The sequence below is a fragment of the Heterocephalus glaber genome, unplaced genomic scaffold, assembly GCF_053883595.1.
Source record: "Heterocephalus glaber isolate CG9 unplaced genomic scaffold, H.glaber_assembly_v1.0 deba00001781, whole genome shotgun sequence".
Taxonomy (NCBI): domain Eukaryota; kingdom Metazoa; phylum Chordata; class Mammalia; order Rodentia; family Bathyergidae; genus Heterocephalus; species Heterocephalus glaber.
Window position 1 is genome coordinate 4,258,682 of NW_028258467.1, and position 24,019 is coordinate 4,282,700.

General features: G+C 43.4%; 1 protein-coding gene and 1 long non-coding RNA gene across 2 annotated transcripts; one reads left to right on the forward strand and one right to left on the reverse strand.

Annotated features, from left to right (window-relative positions):
• The first annotated feature begins 13 nt into the window (after positions 1–13).
• Positions 14–21,276, forward strand: LOC110345757 (uncharacterized). Its single transcript, XR_015447963.1, has 4 exons — positions 14–184; positions 11,904–12,051; positions 18,320–21,060; positions 21,180–21,276. It is a non-coding gene; the product is annotated as an uncharacterized LOC110345757 (long non-coding RNA).
• Positions 11,177–23,674, reverse strand: Mefv (MEFV innate immunity regulator, pyrin). The gene is made up of 10 exons (XM_013065547.3): positions 23,302–23,674; positions 20,783–21,559; positions 18,870–19,216; positions 18,364–18,459; positions 15,412–15,642; positions 14,914–14,936; positions 13,146–13,261; positions 12,916–12,948; positions 12,545–12,577; positions 11,177–12,383 (listed from the first exon to the last, which is right to left on the reverse strand). Exons 1-10 carry the CDS (start codon positions 23,576–23,578, stop codon positions 11,830–11,832), a joined length of 2,487 nt encoding a protein of 828 aa, XP_012921001.2. The 5' UTR covers positions 23,579–23,674; the 3' UTR covers positions 11,177–11,829.
• Positions 23,675–24,019: the final 345 nt, after the last annotated feature.

Sequence of the window (24,019 nt, forward strand, 5' to 3'; positions counted from 1 at the left end):
TGGTTAGACTGGCTCCAGGTCTCTCTGGGAAACGTAGTTTGGTTCCAAACAGCCAACAGAAGATCACCAGGTGGTGGCGATCGAGGCGAGGCAGGTTTGAGAAGCTACCGGAAATGGGTTCTTCTTCAGACAGGAAGGTCGGTGCGAGTCTGAGAGCGATCGTCCTGCATCCGGGCTAGTGCAGGTAGAGTGTAGGCGGCGAAAGTGTGTGGTCGTTTCCGGAATCCGCCGGTTGCCAGGCGTCTCGCTACAGTGCCTTGCAGCGGTGCAGAGCGTAGGGCAAAGCTACACCAACTAATAACTACTGCCAGGGCCTGCTTTCTTTCATAAGAAATCCTAGTCCGACCTCCTCCGACTGTCACCATTCTCAATTTTAGCCTCCCACAGAGACGTTGAACAACTTTTGTTTTTGATTGTTTTTATACTCGGTTCGTTCCCAATAAGACACTGATTGGAGTCGGGACAACCTTTGGGCAGGTTTGCCTAATTCCTCTATGTAACAACAGCCTCTAGCAGAAAGACATAAGTAAAAATTGTAAGACCGAGGGCCTTACCAAACGCTCCGAGGAGCTGACTAGTGAAGCACACCCAGGAATCCCAGCGGTGTCTTCAGAATGTAGGACCAAGAGCCTTACCAAATGCTCCAAGGAGCTGACTACAGCGAAGAACACCCGGGAAGGAACACACTGGACAAGTTGGGAAACAGACGGCACTCCCGAAGCAAAATAGCTTAGAGAGGCAACTGGCTCAGAATCCGAGGCTGTTTTTATAGGGGGTTGAGGGGGAAGTTAACATATTAAAGAAAAGGGGACAAAGGTTAGTGGTCGACTGTCACATATTGATGGTTAGCAGACATCTGCAGCTTGTTCTAACAATTGTGGTGCCTGGAATATCAGTTCCGGATAAACAAAGAGTTGAGTAGTTTACTCTGGGACTCTAGGTCTGTTACAGATCCCTATCTAGCGTCCCTAGACTAACAAGCATCTCCATCCATTAACTCACATTTTAATCACAATGGGGCTGGAGAAAAAGGAACAAAGGTTATGCAGTCCCACAAAAATAAAAACTAATGTTTTTTCTTGACACCAATTAGCTAACCTAAGCATGGTTTAAAATATATGACAATTGTGGCACACACAAAAAAATGAAAAATACCTGCCTTTCCAGATAGCAACATGTACTAAAAACCCTTTACTGAAAGCAGTATTTTTTTTTTTTTTTTTTTTTTTTTGGTACCGGGGATCGAATTCGGGACCTTGCACTTTGGAGGCAGGCGCCAGAACCACTGAGCTAAATCCCCGGCCTAAAGCAGTGTGTTTTGAAGTATGAGTAAACAAACTGAACAATAGAAAATAATTATATGTGCAAAAATTGAATATATGAGGACCTCAAAAGATAGCATTTCAACTTTTTCGGAAATAGGTGGTGCTGCCTTTAAAGTTGTATATTCTGGAGGAAAAAGATCCCTGTCCTTCCTTAGCTCTGCATACAAAAATGCAATTTAATAATAAAAAACACTAGAGAGGACAGAAAGTTTAAAATTGAGCCACAACAGGAGACTAAAATAGAAGTAAAATATAAGCCTGTTACTTTTTCTCCCCTCAGTGTTTATGAGTATCTCCATATTTAGTACTAATGAATTTGGTATGCTTTTAAAAAAACACACACACACATTTATTTTTTTATTTTGTTTTGCTTAGGAGGTTTTTGGTACTGGGGATCAAACTCCGGTCCTTGCCCTTGCGTGGCAGGCGGCTAAATCCCCGGGCCCATGGATTTGGTATGATTAATGCCCTCCTCTCTCTGCTCCTGCGGCTTGGTCTCACCTCCACCTAGTGTCTGCACTGAGATACACAGGAAACAATGGTAGTTTACTGTCACTTCTATTTTCTGGGTTTTCACTGTCCCAGCTGAATGCAAGTAGGTATCCAGCCTGTCCTTTCTTTTGCTGTTAAATCCCCATCACTGCCTTTGTGTTATGACATCTTTGTCTGACTGTGGCAAAATGCTATGAACAACCATTTCAGGAAGGAGGAAGACTCAATTAACATCTGAAGATGCGTAGTCACACTACTACCATAGTCAGTATTTTCACTTTAAAAGAATACAATTGATACATAAGACATGAGGTGGCAAAGCTGGCAGGGTAAATAAGCAGGACATGTCAATTACACAATCCCAGGACAGTGCCAAATAATTCCCAGGAACCCCATTTGTAGAACTTCAGCTTTCCCAGAGATGTGGACTACAGGTAATGACACAAATGCCAGGAGCAGCTGGCTATTGTAACTCTTAACGATAGCCCACTCTTTGTCTTCTACACCAGGGTTTACTTTTATGTTTGCTTTTATCCTTTTGTTCAGCCCAAATTCACTCTGCTGAGCCAGTTTTTCCCCTTAACCTTTCACCCCTCACTTTTCAAATAAACTTTTTTGATACCATTTTTGGCATGTCTTGTCCAATTCTTTGTTTGAGGCAAGAAAGACCTGGAATACTTTTAATTGGCAAGCCATTTCTAAAGGAACTACCAGGCAACTCAACCACTCCACTCCTATGATCCCAGGACTCTAGGAGGCTGAGGTAGGAAGATTGCAAATTGGAGATCAACCTGGGAAATTTAGTGAGACCTTGTCTCAAAATGAAAAAATTTAAAAAGGGGGCTAAGGATGTATCTGTCATGGCCCTGGGTTCAAATCCCCAGTACCACATATGCACATGCACACACACACACACACACACACACACAAAATAATACACTATTTTTCACTTGTCAAGTTATAAAAAGATGGAGAAATAGGCATTCTGTTTCTGCTTGCTGGTAGTGAGGTGTATGAAGTCATCTTGTAATATATATTAAAATTAAAGGTACAGGTATCTGCCCTTTGACCATGGCAGTCTATTGTCTAGTTTCAAGGTAGAATTCTTGCTAATGACAAAAACTGAAACTGCATGTATATCCATCAGTAAGGCTATAGTTTAATAGATTTGTGCATTCATACTCTGGAAATTGCTGTGAAGAAAAATGGATTAGAGCCATATGTAGATGGCCATAGATCTAATGAAAAGAAAATTACAAAGTCACTATTTCCAAAAATAAGGTATCATTATATTTTTGGAAAAACCAGAAAACATCCTGTGTATCTTTGTATGGAGGAATACACACTGGATTATTAAAACAGTTACTCCTGGATGGGAGAGGAGAACAAAGGAGATTAAACATTGTTACATTGTCTCACTTCATTTAATGAGCAAGCCTCAATTTAGTAACTAAAAATAAAATCTAGCCAGATGTGGTAGTGTAGCCTATAATCTCAGCCTCTTGGGAGACTGAGGCAGAAGGATCACAAATTCAAGGCCAGCCTGGGCAACTTAATGAGATCCTGTGTCAAAAAATGAAAGGGCTAGGGGTAGACCTTAGTGGTAGAGCGCTTGCTTATCTTAAAATGAAGAATGATAAATAGAACAATTTTCAAAAATTTGATGGCATTTATTTTTAAAAACTGATTAGTGAATAGATATAAATGTATTTGAAGTAACATCAGACCTTAATCTAAGGGTATAAGTAGACAATATATAGATTTACAAATGCCTTTTTAGCATAAAAGATGGTCATTGTCACATAGAACTAAAAAAATGCAATTTAACATATAAAATTTTTGAATTCTTTTTTCTAAATCTTGTTATTAAAATTACATTTATTTCTCAAAGATAATGTTCAGTGTTCTGAAATCAATCTAATATTATTATTTACTAGGGCAATATAAAATTATTATTATTTTTTATTAAATTCTTTTATTGGTACATTGTAGGTATAAAACACAATTACATTTCTCACTGGGAATTGTACCTTTACATAATGCATCTTGGTTCTTATTTTTTCCCCATTCCTACCCCTTCCTTAACCCCCTCCACCCTTCCCTATTTACAAAGACTTTATTTCCATTTTTTCCATTTCTCATCATTTTCCCTTTCCCTTCTTTCCTTTCCCCTGCCCCTCCCACTACTCCTACCCCTTTGGACCTTTTCTTCCTATTTTGCATTATCAATTATTCATTCTAATCATTGGTACATTTTAGGTATACAATATAATGACATTCATCATTGGAAATTTGCACCTTTACATAGTCTCTCTTGGTTCTTATTTTTCACCATTGCCCAGCCCTACCTTCAACCCCTCCATTCCTCCCTATTTACAAAGATTTTGTTCCTATTTTTCCATTTTCTCATATTAATCCCACTCCCTTCTATCCTTTCCCCTAGCCCTCCCACTTCCTTCCCCTTTGCCCCTTTTCTTCCTATTTCACATGACCTATTACACATTTAGTCCTTATTTACACTTTCAGTTTCTCACACCAGAGAAACTATTCGGTAATTATACATGTATGTCCTATTTATTTCACTTAAAAGTATCACCTCAATGTGCATCCACTTAGCTATAAATGTCTCTAATTTCTCATTTTTTAGGGCTGAGTAGTACTCCATTTTGTTAAAAAACCACATTTTCTTTATCCAGTCTCCAGTTGATGGGCATTTGGGCTGTTTCCAAGTTTTAGCTATCACAAACTGTGCTGCTATGAACATGGGCACACATATATCACTGTTGTATGATTCTTTTAATTCTTTGGGGAAGATACCCAGCAGAGGAATAGTGGGGTCAAATGAGACTTCCAGTCCTAGTTCTTTGAGGTATCTCCATACTGATTTCCACAGTGGTTGCACCAGTCTACACTCCCACCAGCAATGGAGCAGGGTTCCTCTTTCCCCACAGCCCTGCCAGCATTTGTTATTGGTTGATTTCATGATAGCAGCCATTCTTTCTGGAGTGAAGTGGAATCTCAGCGTTGTTTTCATTTGCATCTCTCGAATGACCAGTGATGTTGAATATTTTTTCATGTATTTATTTGCTATTTCTACTTCTTTGTCTGAGAAATGTCTGTTCATTTCAGACGCCCATTTTTGGATTGGGTCTTTAAATTTGGGAGGTCTGATCTTTTTAAGTTCTTTATAGATTCGAGATAGTAGACCTTTGTCTGAGGAAGAGCAGGTGAAGATTTTTTCCCATATTGTGGGTTGTCTCTTCACACTGCTGGTGGTTTCTCTTGCTGTGCAGAAGCCTTTTAATAAGAAGAGATCCCACTTGTTGACTGTTTGTGCTAGTTCACGGGCAACTGAGGTTTTGTTCATAAAATCTTCTCCTACACTGATGTCTTCAAGGGTTCTACCTAACCTCTGTTCCAACTGGTTCAGAGTTTCTATTCTAATATTTAGATCTTCAATCCATTTTGATTTTAGTTTACTGCATGGTGAGAGATACAGGTCTAGTTTTAATCTTTGGCAAGTTGAAGCCCAATTTTTCCAGCACCATTTATTAAAGAGGCTATCTTTCCTCCAGTGAGGGTGTTTGGCTCCTTTATCGAAGATGAGATGGCTGAGTGTGTCTGGCATTGTTTCTGCATCTTCTAATCTGTTCCACTGGTCCTCAGGTCTATTTCTTTGCCAGTACCATGCTGTTTTTATCACAGTAGCTTTGTAGTAGAGTTGCAGGTTGGGGATTGTGATACCCCCTGCCATGTCTCTGTTACCTAGAATTGCTTTTGCTATTCTGGGTCTCTTCTTGCTCCAAATGAATTTTTGGATTGTTTTCTCAAGGTCCATGAAGTATGCTGCTGGGATCTCAATTGGAATTGCATTAAATCTATATAGCAGTTTTGGAAGTATGGCCATTTTCACTATATTAATCCTTCCTACCCAGGAGCAGGGGATGTCTGTCCATTTTCTGATATCATCTTCAATCTCTCTTTTCAGAGTGCCATAGTTTTCAGAGAAGAGGTCTTTGATTTCTTTCATTAGGTTGATTCCTAGGTATTTCTGTTTTTTGGATGCTATTGTGAAAGGAATTATTTGCCCTATTTCTCTCTCAGTGAGTCTGTCATTTGTGTAGAGGAAAGCTATTGATTTTTGTGTGTTGACCTTGTAACCAGCTGCTTGACTGAATTTGGTTATTAAGTCTAGAAGACTTTTGGTGGAGTTCTTGGGTCTTCTATATAGAGTATCATGTCATCTGCAAATAATGACAATTTGACTTCTTCATTTCCTATCTTTATTCCTTTTATTTCTTTCTCTTGTCTAATTACTGTGGCTAATGTTTCCAGAACTATACTGAACAAGAGTGGTGATAGCGGACATCCTTGTCTTGTTCCTGATTGTAGTGTGAAGGATTTCAGTTTTTGACCATTTAGTATGATATTGGCTGTTGGTTTTTCATAGATGGCTTCTATCAGTTTGAGGTAGAGACCATGTATTCCAATTTTTTGTAGGGTTTTTATCATAAATGCATGTTGGATTTTGTCAAATGCTTTTTCTGCATCTATGGAGATAATCATATGGTTTTTGTCCTTGGCTCTGTTGACATGGTGTATTACATTGATTGATTTGTGTATATTGAACCATCCCTGCATTCCTGGGATGAATCCCACTCGATCAGGGTGTATGATCTTCTTGATGATCTTCTGCATTCTGTTTGCTGGCACAGGCCATGGTTACAATCTCGCTGCTTGACACAGCTCCAGTGAAACCTAGACTGTGGCTGAAACCATGACTCTGTCCTTTGCTTTCGCTTTCCACGGTAGTGGTTACCTCGGTGCTGTGCTCCCCAGGAAATCACTGAGAGGATAAAAGTCATTGCTTCGGAAATGGTTACTAGGCCGGGATTACAGGAAGAAATTGTAAATGCATTTACAGAAAACCCCCTCACTCATACGTCCATGAGTAGTGGGGACGTGACATCCATATGCCCTGACTGCACAAAGGGAGATTGGGACATCAACAAATTCATGACGCAGGCGCCCCACTGTCTGGCACCTGGTCGCCCTTGGCCAACACTGGCAGGGCACACAACAATGAGATCTGACGAAACTTGGCCTAATGAAGTAGCCTGACCTTTCTAAAATGCTTTTTGTTCCTTAAAAATAAATCTGATAAGTTAGCAAGAGTTCACATAGCACCAGGAAGAGTATCTAGAACTGGGTGGTCTAAAATAGTTTTTTAGATGATACCAGCTTGCTCTTTAACTCTGATTGAGAACACACTGTGTATGGACCCACATGCTTACCAAATCCTTGTGTAATCAAAACATATATAAGTAAAGTGATTTCAGTATAACACAGACAGGCAAGCTGAGCTGCTGACCCTCCACTCAGTGTCGGTCTCATTCTCTCATCGCTGACTCCATCCCTCCTCTCAGGACCTAAACCCACTGGAGCTGGAGTCCGGCAGTTTGCCATTATCTTATTAAGGATTTTTGCATCTATTTTCATTAGTGAGATTGGCCTATAGTTCTCCTTTTCGGTTGGGTCTTTCTCTGCTTTGGGGATCAAGGTGATCCTTGCTTCCAGGAATGAATTTGGGAGTATTGCTTCCCTTTCAATTTCATTGAAGAGTTTAAACAGTAGTGGCAGCAGTTCCTCTCTAAATGTCTTGTAGAATTCAGCAGTGAAGCCATCAGGGCCTGGGCTTTTCTTAGTTGATCAGTTTTTAATTACATTTTCAATTTCATTGGTTGATATTGGGTCAGAATTTTTAGTTCAACTAAGTTAAAATTCAGTTAAACTAAATTTTTCATTCAACTTTGGTAATTCATATGTATCTAGGAATCTGTCCATTTCTTCTGTGTTGTCCATCTTATTGGCGTATAGGTTCTGGAAGTAGGTATTGATGATCCTCTGGATTTCTGCTGGGTCTGTTGTAATTTCACCCTTTTCATTCCTAATTGCATGGATTTGGGCCTTTTCTTTCCTTTTTCTGACAAGGTTGGCTAAGGGTTTGTCAATTTTGTTGATTCTTTCCAAGAACCAACTCTTGGCTCCATTGATTTTTTTGTATCATTCTCTTAGTCTCCATTGCATTGATTTCTCCTCTGATCTTTATAATTTCCTCCCTTGTATGAGCTCTGGGGTGTCCTGTTCTTCTTTTTCTAGAAGCTTGAGGTGCAGCATCAGGTTATTTAATTGGGCTTGTTCTGTTTTCCTAATATGCATATTCACTGCTATGAATTTCCCTCATAAGACTGCTTTCATTGTGTCCCATAGATTCTGATATGTTGTATTGTCATTGTCATTTAATTGAAGGAACTGTCTGATTTCTTCTTTAATTTCCTCTGTGACCCATTGTTTATTCAGAAGTGGGTTGTTCAATCTCCACGTGTTTATGAAATGTTTTGAGTTTCTTTTGCTATGGATCTCCAATTTCATCGCACTATGGTCTGATAATATACAGGGGATAACTTCAATTCCTTTGCACTTACTTAAACATGTTCTCTGTGTGAGTATGTAGTCTATTTTGGAGAATGACCCATGTGCAGCTGAGAAGAATGTGCATTCTGATTTTGTGGGGTAGAAGACTCTGTAAACATCTGTTAAGTTCATTTGTTCAAGAGTTCGATTGAGTTCTAGTATTTCATGACTTATTTTTAGTCTAGTTGATCTATCTATTTGTGACAGTGGGGTGTTGAGGTCCCCCACTACAATTGTATTAGTGCATATATGACTTTTCATGTCCGTTAGTATTTGTTTTATATAGTTGGGCGCACTAGTGTTTGGTGCATAGATATTTATGATTGTCATCTCTTCCTCTTGGATTCTTCCCTTTACAAAGATGTAGTGTCCTTCTTCATCTCTCTTAATCAGTGTTGGTTTGAAATCTACTTGATCTGCAAAGAGGATAGCTACTCCTGTTTTTTTTCGGGTTCCTGTCACATGCAGTATTGTTTTCCACCCTTTAACTTTCAGTCTATGAGTTTCCTTTTGAAATAAGTGTGTTTCTTGTATGCAGCATATTGTTGGATTTTGCTTCTTGACCCATTCTGCCAGTCTATTTCTTTTGATTGGTGAACTGAGACCATTAACATTGATGGTTATAACTGAAACATATTGACTTGTCATTGCCATGACTTTTTCTTTTTGTCGGGTTCTCCCCCTTTACATTTAATTTCTTGTCATGCCAGATGGGTTCATCCTGATTTGTTTCCTGGGGTTGTGATCCTCAATGTCTGTTCCTAGGCTATTGTGTAAAATTCTTTGGAGTGCTGGTTTGGTATTCACGAAGTTCCTAAGGTGCTCTTTGTCATGAAAGTATCTTATTTCTCCATCCATTTTGAAAGATAGTTTTGCGGGGTACATCAATCTGGGTTGGAGGCTGTTTTCTTTTAGGGCTTGGAATATGTCACTCCAAGCTCTTCTTGCCTCGATGGTTTGTGTTGAGAAGTCTGCTGTGATTCTGATGGGCTTTCCTTTGTATGTGATTTGTTTCTTTTCTCTAACTGCTTGTAGAACTTTGTTCTTCTGTTGGGTTTCTGGAATCTTAACAATTATATGCCTATGTGTAGATTTTTTTTTTGATCAAGGCTATTTGGAGTCCTATATGCCTCACTTATCTGTATGTCAAGCTCTTCTCCCCTGCTTGGGAAGTTTTCTGCCATTATTTCTGTGAAGAGATTTTTTTATGTCACCTGCACTCTCTCCTGTTTCTTCATTGACTCCAATCAGTCTTATGTTATTCTTCTTTGCATCATCTAGCAGCTGCTGGATTGATTTCTCATGTTCCCTTATAATTTCGAAGCAATTTTTCTTTTCCTGGTCACTAATTGCAATCTTATCTTCTATATCTGAAATTCTGTCCTCACATTGGCTCATTCTGCTGTGTAGACAGACTTTCAATGGAGTTTTTCATGTCCTGGAAATCTGTTTGCATCTGTTTTATGGATTCCATTTGTTTCCTATGTTGGGATTCCATCATGTTCCTGAGCTCCTCTCTAGATTTATTAATCATGTCTTGCACTAGGGGCACAGTTTCTCCTGTTATCTGAGAAATTATTTCTGATTTCATTTTTTCCAGATCCCCTTTTGTTGCCAGTTCAGTGGGTCCAGGTGGTTGAGTATCAGAGTGTTCCATCTCATTTCCCTTTAGGGTTGCTGTAGGTGATCTGGAAGTCTGGTTTTGAGACTTATTTAAGTGTTTTCTCATTTTGACTTGGGCGGGGGAACTGTTGGTGCCTGCGCCTATACCTCCTCTGAGCTGGGAGAGGTGGGACAGGGGCTGGGAGCAGTGGTAGGGATGGTGGCCGGGAAGCCCCTTCCTCTGGTCCAGGAGCAGTGGGATGGCAGCTCAGAAGCCCCTACCTCTGGGCCGGGAGAGGTGGGAGGGATGGTGGCTCAGAAGCCCCTTCCTCTGGGCCAGGAGCGGCGGGACAGAAGGTGGCCCACAAGCCCTTTCCTCTGGGCTGGAAGCAGCGGGAGTGATGGTGACTGGGAATCCCCTTCCTCTGGACCAGAAGCAGTGGGACGTCAGCTCAGAAGCTCCTACCTCTGGGCCGGGAGCAGCGGGACTCAGTACCGTGGTCTGGTGGTCTGGTGGTCTGGTGTCCTCTGCGTCTTTGTAGTGTGGAACCAGGTGGCTGCCTGTCTGCAGTGGGGTGATTCAGCGTCTTCTGCGCGACTCGGGACCTCTGTAGGGCATGCACAGACCTGCCTGTCCACTTGGCCTTTCTTATACACGTCCACAAAATCACAGACAAACTCAATCAGACTCTGTAGGTCCAAGAGGGATCGCTCCTCTCTACCCTGTGGAGCCACACAGAGCAGGTAATAAGGACAGTATCCAGTTGCATTCATTCATAATCGCACTCTCTAGGCATTCAGAGGTTAAACATTCCAACCCCCTTCCCAGGGATTCTCTCTTTTCAGGCTAGTAGGCAGAAACTGAAAGTAAACCAAAAACAAGTGAGAAATGTTTGTTTTGGTAGAGGGGTGGGCAAGCCCTCCTTCTGCCTGAGCGGGGCAGGATGAAACAAATTAACTAGGGTGCCCCCAGGGGTCTTACCTTATCCAATGACTAATTTGACTAAACCAGATGAGGATCCTTACTCCTTCTGGGTCCAGAAAACCGAAGGTGGTGAGCAGTTTGTCCCCAGTCCTCCGAGGATACTCAGAGAAATCTCTGAGGGCACGTTGTTCTGTTGAGGGGCAGGGGAGGTCCCCACTCCCTCTGCAAGGGCTTCAACTGGTGATTTTAATCAATTAGCACAGTCGATCTTCCCAGCTAACACACCAAATGTAATGGCAGACTTGTAATCCACAGTGTGGCAACTCTTAGTGGTATAGCAGGATCAGGCCAAGAAGAATTGAGAATGAACCCACAGGTTGGAGGCAAGTGTACAGCTTTATTATCCTGATGGACCAATCGGGGATTTCTCCACAAAGCGATCAGCCCGGAGCTGGCAGTGAACAGGGTTTATATGGGTCAAGGGAAAAGGGATGGGGATATAGAAGCAAGGCATTTAACATCAGTTCATTGGTTGAGGAAGTTACATTTAGTTTACATGATTGGATAGAAAAATACACTGGAGGGGCCGGGGATTTAGCTCAGTGGTTTCGCCGCCTGCTGCACAAGCACAAGGATCTGAGTTCGATCCCCGGTACCAAAAAAAAAAAAAAGAAAAGTACACTGGATACAGACACTGAGACCAAAAGACAATGAAGGAGGACATGTGTTAGAGGTGGGAGCGGGGATGAGCTGGGAGTGGCTCTTTGTCAGTTAGGTCAGCTAGCCGCAGGTAAACCTTTTTTTATTGTTGTTCAGAAATCGTTTTCAGGCTCATACCTACCTTACCTCTGCTATGATTTGGTAAATTTCTTGGCACTGGGACTATTTTCTTATTCATTGCCTTCTCTATAGCAGCAGCTGGCTCACAGTAGGTATTCAGTTGGTAACTGCTGAGTGCCTGAATGCAAGATGCAAGGCCAGGAGATGGCGTAGAGGTACAGTTTTGGGCATTCAGTGAGGTCCTTGGCCATCCACTGCACAGATGGTCAGAGGACCTATGTTCTTCCCCCCATCATGTGTTCCAGGGCTGAAGATAGGCTGAAGGGGCCCAGAGGAAGAGAAGCTGGTGAATGTATAGATGTGGGATCTGACTGTCACATTATAAAAGGAAATGTGTCCAGTCTTCCAGTCCAGGAAAATCCCCACACGTTTGGGGGGCTCACTCATTCGCAGGTGAGTTGGAGGAATGGTGGATGCCTGGTATTCATTTGGCTTCATCATCATCACCACCCAGTAGCCATTCTCTGGTGTCAGAGTCACACTCCCCTTCCTGCTTGTGGAAGCGTGGCATACTCCCAGGACCCATGCGGTCTTGTTTCCAACCTCCACTTCCCAGTAATGGCAACCAGAGAAGAATCTGGGAGAGCCCAGGGTGAAGATGCAGCTGTCGAATCTTTCTGGGTTGTCAGGCAGCCTGTCCCATTGGCCTCCCAATCTCACGCTCTTCATATCATCAGAGAAGACAAGGTTTGGATGGGCAGTTGCTGGATCCAGGAACACCTCAACTGCAAAGAGAATTAGAATACCTATCTGGGGGTTCATGGACAACATCCTGCTAGGGCTCTCCCTACCTCCGGGAAATAGGACAGGGCTGCTCTTCTAGATGTGGTGGGGGCACACAGGATCCCAGGAGGCCAAGGCTACTTGTCTTGATCTGGACACTTACCAGCATGTTCCTGAGCACCAGTCAGTTCTTGAACTACAGAGAGAAAAAAGAGAGAGATGGGAAGAAAAGGTCCTGCCATTCCCATCCAGAGGACCTAAGTTACACTATCTTCGCAACAAGGAAAGACAAGGATCCCCTTGCTTAGGGCCGGACATCTTAGCTTGGCCTCCCAGGCCAACCATACCCAGTTTGGCGACTGTGGTCTAGTGAGTTAACTTAGCCAAAGAGGCAGGTACAAAAAGACTATGCAGAGCTGTGGAGCCTCCCTTGACCTTTCTCCTGCCTTTGTTCTAGGTGCTTTTCTCTCTTCCAAAACAAGTCCCTGAAATCAACAGCACCTGGTCAGTGTACACTTCTGCCACCATACTCACCATTGAACATTTCCATTTCAGACCGCAGTGTATCTAAAAAGCAGGAAAGGGAACAGAAAGAGGCTCAAATTAGATTCCCCCAGCTAGGAACAAATCAAACAGAAGGTGATGTAAAGGCTTTAGTCATAAAGGCTGTGGGAGGTAAGAGGGAAGCAAGGGTGATCTGGGCTCCACAGACCCCCATGGAGAAGGTGAGCAGCTGCTTCCCATCCTCCCACAGCCCCACCTACCTGAGAAGTACTTAATACTCTTCTCCACAAACTCTGATTTCTGGTATAGCAGATGGATCTTTTCTTTCACCTCTGGAGGAGTGGCCCATGGCTCAGGGACAGTCACCATCTTGGCTCTAGAGACAAGAAACTGTCAGTCAGGGAGGACTGAAGAGAGAGGGTGGCCTGAGTCCCTGTGAGCTAGAAATGAATTGCAGTCTCCATGGGACACACCCAGCCCAGTCTGAACTATGCAAAGAAAAGTCCTCACTGTACTTAGAGTTCTGAACACTGGTCCTTAACTTTAGTCTCAGACTGGCAACTACTGGGGAGTTTTAAGAACTACTGATATCAAGACAGTGAGTTAAAATAATGCTCTTAAATTGGTATTGCTATCATTTACCAGAATTCTCTATGTTAAATTAACCACACTTCTCTATTCTTTTTCTGTTGAGATAAAAGATAATAAATGAGAAACAAATGCATAATGGAATACCACTTCACACCCACTGGTGTAGCTATTATAAAAACAACAAAATAGCAGGGCATGGTTGTACACTCCTGTAATCCCAGTATTCAGGAAGCTGAGGCAGGAGAATCACTACAAGTGTGAGAGCAGCCTGGGTTATGTAATGAGTTCAAAACCAGCCTGAACGATATAGCCTGAACCCTTTCCCACCACCCCACCTCAAAACCAACAAAAACAAGAAAAATCCAACAACAAAAATAATAGAAAATAAAATATGTTGACAAGGACATGGAGAAATTAGACCCCTTGTGCACTGTTGGTGGAAGTGTGAAATCTTGTGGCCACTGTGGAAAAAAAATGTGGTGGTTCCTAAAAATCTCTATAGAATGATCATATGATCTAGCAGTTCTGCTTTTAGGTATACACTCAAAAGTACTGAAAGCAGGGTCTCAAGCAGATACTTGTATACCCATGTTCACAGCAACATTATTCATAATGCCAAAAGGTAGAAACAATCCAAATTCTATCACAACAGATGAATAGGTAAACAAAATGTGGTATACATATGCAACAGAGTATTTTTTTGGCCATTAAAAGGAACAAAATTCTAACACATGCTACAACATGGATGAACCTTGAAGGCATTATGCCAAGTGGAAAAAGCTAAACACCAAAGAACAAATATTGTGTAGTTCCATTTATGTTATGTAGAGTACTAGAATTCATAGACAGAAACTGAAATGGTTGTTTTCAGGGGGTGGTGATGGAGCAGTGAGAAATTAGGGTTTTTGTTTTTGTTTTGTACCGGGGATCAAACTCGGGACCTTGTGCTTTAGGGCCAGGCGGCGGAACCACTGAGCTAAATCCCTGGCCCAACTAGTTTTAATGGTACAGGGTTTCCCATGGGAAAGTGAAAAAGTTCTGGAGGTGGATGACAGACACAAGATTTGTATAAAGTTTTCCAAGTGACAGTTCCACCCTCACCTATATTGCCTTCTGTGTATAGCCCAACTCCAAATGTCTCCCCAGAGACTCCTAGAAAGTACTTCTTCCCTGGAGGCTATCCATAGACAGCTCTGCAGGGGCAGTTTTCATAAAGTGAAGGTTTCATTCATTTTTCCCAGCCTTCCCTCCAATGCTCCCTCCCCACATCCTGGCCAGGTTCCTGTTCTCCCTACACAAAACAAGGAAGAGCCTCAAGAAGCTGCAGGAAATGGAAGGACTAAGTCACAGAAATAACAGACTCAGGTCCCTCCTAGGACTGTCTCACCCAAATGCCTTCTGCAAGATACCAAAGGGAACACCAGGGACTCTTTGTACCTGTGCAAGGTGACTCCGATGTCCTAGGAGAGAAAAGAGGGAAGCTTTCATTACCAGTCTCTTGGTGGCCAGAATGATCCTGGCCTCTCCTCCTGGGCTCCTGGTCTTTATGCTTCTCCCTGCCCTCACCAGGGATCTCAACCTTGGGGCATCAGGTAGCAGAAACATCTCTCTTCAATTCTAGTTCTAATCACCTAGGTGGTGCCCTTTCCAGAGCCTGCTGTAGAACTGCACAAGAGCCCTGCACATCTCTTCTGGACAATGCTAGAGCCACCTTAATGGTGCACCACCCTGGATCCCCAAGAGACCTCATCAGAAAGGTCGGAGCCAAGAAGCATGGTAGCTCACCAGAACCAAGCCCACACCCAGGCCTCCAGAGCCTTACTCCCTTGCTTTGAAAGAGGCGCCCTTGCTTAGGTAGAGGTGATGGCAATGATGAGAGTCTGAGTCATCTCACTGGGCCCAGCTGGCAGGGGAAGGCAGGCCTAGATCACTCACCTGCATGAGCTCCCATTCTGACTGTCTCTGCTTGGCCTCAAGCTTTCCAATCAGCTCATCAAAGAGGGCAATGTCCTGGGACACCCGGGTGCCATAGGTCTCCTGCACCCGGCCAATAGTTTGGCCCAGCTCCTCCAGCCAGGTAAGAAAGAGCTGTTCCTGCTGCTCGAGAAACCGATGCAGCTGCTCCAGTTGGCATTGCACCCTCTGCTTCTGGGTTTCAGTTTGTTTCTGGAAATCAGAGGACAGGGAGTTAGTTGTAGGAGGTCTGTGCAGTGGGGTGGACATGTGTGTCTAGGGAGGCCTGCAGCTGACCTCCTGGAGGTAGATTAAAAGCAGGCTTCCTCAGCCTTTTGGAGGCCTGGACTCTAGAGCCAAGGGCAGTATTGGCTGGAACCTTCCAGAACAGACAGGGTTAGAAGGGCTAGCTCTTGGAAAATGCTCTGAAATCTGGGGTTACAGGTTTATTTTTGTCCCCTCTAAAACTTATATGTTGAAGGGCTAACCCCTCAGTATTCCAGAAGGTGATCTTATTTGAAGTTAGAGTCCAAGCAGGTTTACTTAATTAAGATGATATAATTGCTACTGGGGTAGGATGGGCCCCTAATCCAATAGGACTGGTGTCCTTATAAAATGACAACATTAGGACACACTTGCATGCACACGCACATGCAGGCAGAACACCAGGTGAAGAGCCACAGAGAAAATGGTTATTTATAAGCTTCCACTACTGTCATGCAGAGATCAACCATTGGTTTTTCTGTCATCCTCTTTCTCCTAGTCCTCAGGAAGCTTCTTCAGAGAGGTGACATGGTCCCAGGGAACCCATTTCTTCCTCCAAAGGGGAAAGGGATATTCAGATCAACAAACATTAGGCTTAAGAGTCTTAACACTTTGGCTTTAAAAGGACAGGACTAATTAGGGAGACATTAGTCTCCCCCTCTCTGCCTCCTCCTCCTTCTCCTCTTCTTCTCCTTCATCTCCTTCTCCATCATCTCCTCTCCTTCCCCATCTTCTTCTCCTCCTTCTTCTTCTCCTCCTCCTTCTGTTTTGGCAGTATGGGGATTAAATCCAGAGCTTCATGCATGCCAAGGAGGTGCCCTACCATTGAGCTACATCTCCATCTCTCTTTAGTTCCTTTGAACCCAGGATATCTCCTCATCTTTTGGTGTTGTCATTGTTGGTGAGGATGATGATTGTTTTCTTTTTTGAAGAAGATAGGTCAGTTGTCATGTTTAGTTTATATTCTAAAACTGATAATTTTGCCTCTGATTAAATTCATGTTAAGCATTTTGGGCAAGAAAACTAATTAAACTAGTTAATCCCAAATGCCTTTCCTATTCCATCTCATCTGGAAGCAAAGAATATCCAGTTGGTCAACTGCCATTATTGTTAGACTTCAGTTGGTCACTTGGTTAAACAAGGGTCTACCAGATTTCTCCATTATAAATTTACGTTATTTCCTTTATTTCCTCTCTGTATGTGGGGAATGGTACCTTGAGAGTGAATAAATATCCTGTTCTCTAACAATCTTCCTCTAAAAATTTTAGTGCCAGTTAATAATCCCAGCCTGTCAACTATCATACTAGTATCTGTGTAATGGAAATTTTCTAATACAATCATTCTTTTATACTGTTTGCATTGGTTGGCATTCTGCTGTGAAAAAAAGAGTCCCCATCCCTATGATTAAAAGGTTTTTTTCTTTTTGGACTATGGAAAGAAGTAGAAAAAAGAAGAAAGAGGAAGAGCAAAAGGACTCTGTAGTGTATTAAGGGAAGGCTGAACCATTTGTCAATCTGAGTTTTCCAAAAGGGCCTATGTACTACTGCCTGACCTCCTTGGGGATACTCTGACCTCTGCTCCATCCACAAGGTTCTAGTCATGTGGGATTATAGGAAGAAATTTTCATATTCCTACAATTCAGGAATGTCCACAAAGCCAGACACCTGGGCCAAATGCCCACTTTCATTCTTTCCTTTGTTTATCTTTCCCTTTGACTCAATGGGGTATGGTGGGTACCAACTTGTCAGAATTTGGGGAACCAGAGGGAGACAGGATCCAACCAATGAAAATGCATTACACAAATCGAGGCTCTGTAGAATAGGGTCCAGGAAAAGTGAAAGCAACTTACACATCCAAAAGGCTGGACACTACCAGCTCAACAGAATGCCGTTAGTAAAATGTATGGTGTCACAAAACCACAGTTTAAAGAAAATGTTTTGCATTTTCATTTTAAGAATCAGTGTGGTTTTTATATTAAAAAGACAGTGGGCCGGGGATTTAGCTCAGTGGTGCTGCCAACTGCCTCAAAAGCACAAAGTTCTGAGGTCGATCCCCCGTACCAAAAAAAAGATAGCAATTGTAAAAACAATACAGAGGAGCCAGGTATGGTGGTGCATGCCTGTAATCTCAGCACTCTGGAAGGCTGAGGCAGGAGGATTGAAAGTTTGAGCTCAGCATGGGCAACTTAGTGACTTACAACAACCCTGTCTCAAAATGTAAAAAGGTATGAGGAGGCAAGGGTGTAGCTCAGTGCCAAGGCCCTGGGCTCAATTCTCAGTAATGCGCACGTAATGCGCACACACACACACACACACACACACACACACGGTCATAGAGAATTTAAAATTAAAATGGTTTTCCTCTCCTTTCTTCAATCTCATTCCTTGGTGACAGCCACTGCCTTTGGTCTCTATGAACCCTTTGGTGGTGAGAATGAGAAAATGTGCAGGGTCCTTGGAGGTGATTGTCCCTGCTGGGGTGGTCTCCCTCTACTGAGGCAAGCTTGGCCTTGGGTGCTGTTATCTCCCTGCTCCCCAAGAACAGATGACCATCCTTGCTGCCCTGTGAACCAGAAAAAAATCTCATGGACTCCTACTCACTTTCAGTCCCTTCTTTCCTTCTGTAGGTGTGAAAGAGAAAGGACCTGCCACAGGATGCTCCCAGCCTTACCAAGAAGCGTGCCGTCTTCATATGCCCCTGTGATCTCTGCTCCTCCCCAGATTTCCTCAGCTCCTTCAGATGCTCCAGCTGCTTCTGAATTTGCTCCTGGAGAAAGAACATTTTTTAGATGCTTACCCTTGGCTCCTGCTTTAGCTACTGTCAACTCCAGAGGAGAAAATCTGCTTCCAGGAGCATAAGGAGAAGTATTCATGAAGGAGGAAGAATGAATCCATTATAATGGGGAGCAGAGCCAAGAGGTAATATGGGAGAGTTCCAGTGACCCCCTGGAAGCTCCTGGATACAGCCATACCTGAAGGCACACACTCCCCTCCCCTGTGGGCTTCTGAACACAAAATCTTTCAATTTCCTTTGCTGGCCTGGTTTGTATTGTTTTTGCCATTTACAGCCCAAGAGTCCTGGCTAGTACACCTAGGTCCCAGAGTGATTGGAGAAATGAAGAAGGCCAGTATGTCCAAGTGCATGGCAGAGAAGGGTCCCAGACAAGCAGTACTTACCTTGTAGTCCAAGGCGGCCTCCTCAATGGGGCGTACCCGGTGCCCTTGGTGCTCCTGACTCAGCCTGCAGATGAGGCAGATGAGCTCCCCATGGTCCTCACAGAAGAGCAGCAGTTCCTGTTTCATGTGGCGCTGGCACTGTAGCAGGGCCTGGGGACTCACACCTCCAGAGCTCTTCCTTGCCAGGAAGGCCTGGCACTGGGGGCAGTTGGGCAAGCTGTTGCCTGAGACCTGAGAGTCTCCAGAAGCAACAGGACCGCTGCAGGAACCATGCACACAGGTACCACCAAGCTGATCTCCTTCCTGGGTGTGGCCAAGGGAACATGCAGCCTCCTCCTGTAGCCTCCCTGAGGACACAGCAGTAGAAGAATCTCCTGAGTGGGCAATCCCAAGATGTTTAGGAGAGAGAACCTATGCCGTGAGTTCTTGGTTATATCTGACCACTTAGCATTTCCTGCACTGACTTCCATTCATTGAGGGAGCAGATACTAAGAGCTAAGGGACAGGCCTCAAGTTTATTTCTGAGACTTGGGATTGGGATTTATTCTAGGAAAGACCCACAACCCTTTGCTATAAAACCTATGCCTTCCTATTGCTTCTTGGCCTTTTGGCTAAGATCATATGTAAAACCTGTGCCTTCCTCCTGAATAGGCATGGATCTAGTGGGTTAAATGAAAGAAGGCATCCAGTACAGCATTTGCTTTGCCACTTAAAACCACCTCAGGCTACTAAGCTCCAGTGGGAGCTCCCAGGGGATAATGACTCATATGCCTCACTCAGACTGATCCCCAGCTCCTGGAAGAATACATGGTAAACATTTGAAATGCATGTGTTGAATCCAGTAGCAAATGAATCATTGCACACATTTAAGTTCAAAAAGCATTAAATGAAAGCAAAGAAGGGGACTTTGTAAGGCTAAAGGGGGTATACCTTGGCATGAAGATGTAACGGTTATGAATAGATCTACCCCAAGACTAACACAGAAATGACAGGACACAAGAAGAAACAGAAACACATGCCATCAATTAGTCCTTCCCTCCTCCTAACCTTGCTACCCCAGGAATTCACATCACACCTGTAAACAGTTGTTAGTGGCTCCCAAGAGCCATTCTCCCATCCTCCCTTGTGACAGAATTAACTGCTGCCCATAAGCCTGCTTCCTAAACTCCCTTGCAGTTAGAAGTGCCCATTTGAGGTATTCTAGCCAAAAGGATGTAAACAAGGTGTCATGAGCAGCTTCTAGAAACTCCTAGAAACTATTCCAAAGCAATCCCTTTTCTCCCTCCATCTTGCTGGCTGGAATGAAAATGTTACTATCTGAGACTATGAGTTTCAGAGCAAACTTGGTGGAGCAGAAGAACAACAGGAGTCTGGGGTCCTGGCACATGGCCTTATCCTGGACCAACCTGCATGTCATTTGTGCAAAAGAGAAACAAACTTCTGTTGTTTCAGCTACTGTAATTTTTGGGTTTCTATTACTCACAGACAGAATCATGAGGACTAATTCTTTAGTAAGAGAGACCTAGGATTTTGGTGAATGGCTCTACTCTATTCCCAGAGAAAGGCAAATAGTAGAATCTCAGCCCTGTGACATGTTGTCTTGGAGTAATTGTGGGAAGAAGATATTTTTACTCAATCTTTTCTGGGTTCTCAATCTAGGCCCCATGAAATCTAAAGAAGAACTTCTGAGGATCCAAGAATGAATTGAATTTTGATGCAGCATTTTGCAAGGATGTGCCTATATGTAGTTTTTAGGGTCTATAGCCAGGACCAGAGGGAATCCCAAGAGGTACCCAGGTATCCCAGTGATATAAATACAGTTGGGATAAAAGAAAATGTGGTGGAGGGAATACCTTTACAGGCCACCAGTCTTAAGGGTACTAGGTCTTCTCCATTCCAGGCTCCCTTCTCACCTGAAAATGAAAGTACTTCTGGATTTGAGGACTTGTGAAACAGACCACCTGTCATCTTTCCCAGAGTGTCTGGATATCCAGTTCCTTCTTCCTCAAAGGATGCTGTAGATTTTTCTTCTCTAGCCAAAGATGCCCTGGAAAGTGTGATCCTGGATATACCCTCCTCCATGACCATGGAATATTCTGGATTCCTGGAGCCATTCTCTAGAGTCACAGCAGCCCCTACTCTGGAGGTGGCTGCTGAGTCTGCATTTCCATTTCTCATTTCCTCAAGAGAGGTAAGAAGAGTTTCTGGATTTGGAGGTCCTTCCTTTTCTGAGGAAAGTTCAAGACTTTTGGGTCGCTTTTTTCCTGAAGGCAAATATACTTCCGATTTCTTGGATTCTCTCCTCCCTAGGGCCCCAGTGCAGAGCCCCTGGAGCCTTCCTGCTGAGCTGGCATTCCTCCGGAGCTGGGTGCTCACCCCATTCTCCTTGTTCCCTGGCTGCGACTGGGTGGGCACTGGGCTTCTCCTGGTCGGCAGCGCTGCACTCCTAGCCCACAGCTTACCCTGCAAGTCCAGGCCCTCGGGGCCCTTTGGGTCTCTCCGTTTTCCCTGAGACTTCTTCTGAGGTCCCTTCACTGCCTCAGTCTGGCTGGACATCAGGCTGGCTGCCCCATTGCCACTTTGCCGATGCTCATCACCTGCTGGGCCATCTGGTACCTTCAGGCTCTTGGGCTTGTTCTCCCCAGAATATGTTGCCAAAATGTCAATGCAACTTTCTTGTGTCCCAAGTTCTGTAAAGACAACCAGATGCAAAGACATGAAGCTATCCCATACTCAGGGCCCAGAATTATTGGAGGATGGGGGTGGGGAGAAGGAGGGGGGGGAGAGAGAGAGAGAGAGAGAATGAGAATATCCCATCAGGAATTATAGCAGGTAAAATGTGGAACATCCTAGCCAGTAAGAGTAAATGGCCACAAGGTAAGAACATACACATGAGGGCCGGGGATTTAGCTCAGTGGTTTCGCTTCCTGCTGCACAAGTGCAAGGACCAGAGTTCCATCCCTGGTACCAAAAAAAAAAAAAAAAAGAATATACACATGATTTGCTATATTTTTCTCAAGTAGTATTTTTCAAACTTTTTAAGCAGGAGAACTTGTTTCAGTAAGATCTTGTTTCAAATAAAATAACTTAAACTCTGGCTATTCATGTAAATTTATGTATGATTACAGATATACAAATTTCACTTTTTATAAAATCAATCCATAAAAAGAATGAAGGTGTTTGATCAACACAGATATTTTGAAATCAAGGCTTATCATTCTTTTATTTTTCCTTCATTGCATAAACTGAAGAAAATTCTTACACAGAAATGTGTAAATGGTAATTTAACAATAGCAACAACAAAAATCCAGCTTGTTTGGAAATTTCAGGATACTGTTTACTGTGTGGAAATAACAGGAAAGGCTTAATTCCAAGGTCTACACAAGAAAATGAAGACAATCTGTAATTAGTACCTTAGTTTTTGGTTTAAGGAAGCTAATAGTAATATTTTGGGCCTGGAGGTGTAGCTCAGTGGTAGAACACATTGTGCTTAGCATGCCTGAGGCCTTCAGTTTAGTCCCCAGCAAAACACACACACACACACACACACACACACACACACACGCTCTTAAAATGGTTTGAAACAGTTTGCTGTTGGCTTTCTAGATAGATGTAAGGTACCAAAACTAGTTCAAGAACTGGTGAGAACCCCTGAAGGTGCTAACAATCAAGTTTTATATCATGAAAAAGTAATTTTGAAATTCTACTAGGCTCCCTGACTCTCACAGACTACAGACATGTTATTTAAACTGTTTGGCCTTATAGAAATTCCTGGAAAGTATTTCTGATATAGGTTTAAAGTCAAGAAATGGAATAAAAATTCGAATATGAAAGAGAATTTTTTTAAAAGTGACTCAAAAACTAAGTCTCTAAAAGCAGAAACTAAATAGGCCATATTCTTTGGTCACACTGTAATAAACAAGAAAGTTGCAACATCAAGATAGTAAAAGAAGGAAGAGCAAGCAAGAGAGAGAAAAAGAAAATTCTCAAGAAATTTTAAATATCCTTATAAAGTATGTTAAAGGGAAATATTAAACTGAAATTAGGTGGATAACAATGAGAACATTATACATCAACCTGTTAATATGATTGCTTTGCAAGCCCTTTTAATACACTTGTCTGCACAAGTGCTAATTGTAAATGAAATAAATGATTCTCTAAAAACAGGTGCCCATCCCCTCCCTCTCCTGATTCTTACAGTCCGAATCTTAGCCTTTAAAAAAGAAACCATTAGGAAACTGAGGGAGCCTTACTAACACCTCTATAAGGGCCAGAGAGAGGGACAGAATGTGCTGGACTCAAGCTGCTCAGGTTGTGGTGGATGGGAGACTCCTAACCTTCAAGCAGAGAGTTCTAGCCCAAGCATGCCTCCCCTCCTCTTGCCAGCAGCCAGCAGCCAGTGCTGGGCCAGGAGGTGAGCTGGGCTGCTTACCCTGGCCAGTGGCTCTGTGGAGTTCCTCTGCCAGGAGGCGCTGGTTGATGGACCGTAGGACCTGCAGAGTCAGCCTCACAGCATACTCCTCCCCATAGTGGGTGATCAGCAAGGTAGCCAGCCTCACTGGTCTGGCCATCTGGAGATGGCCCCGGGGAATCCGGGTATGCTCCTTCTCCAGGCTGGTGTTCTGCAGCTTGAACTTGAATTTTTCAAAGTCATAGGGCACAAGCTCCTCCAGAGTGTTCAGCAGATGGTCACTAAGGGTCTTGGCCATGGTGCTGACCAGGAGAACCTGGAGTCAGCTGTCTGGCTTCTGGCAGGATAAAAAGACTTCTAACAGGAGCCCAAGAGTGAGCAAGCAGCTTGTGAAATCATGGAAAAGGAACAGGAAATTCTCTGTGCTTTGGTGGAACTGAGACTAAGGGCAAGGGTGTGTCTAGCTGTGTGTAGCAGCTGTAGCTCAGGCTGCTATATCCCCTCCTTATGGATTCAGAGAATTTTCCAGTAGGGAGGACTTCACCTTGCCAACCATGTGCCCCTTAGAACCCTATGCTGAATGGCAGAGAGTGGACCTGGAATTGCAGTTGAGACCTTCCATCTGCTGTCTCTCGATTTCAGAACCTAGCTGGTGGAGGGTGTAGCCATGCTGAAGGTCAGCCCCTCTGGCCAACTACTGTCTTCCAAACTTTTGAGGTTCATGGACCCTCCAGGGACA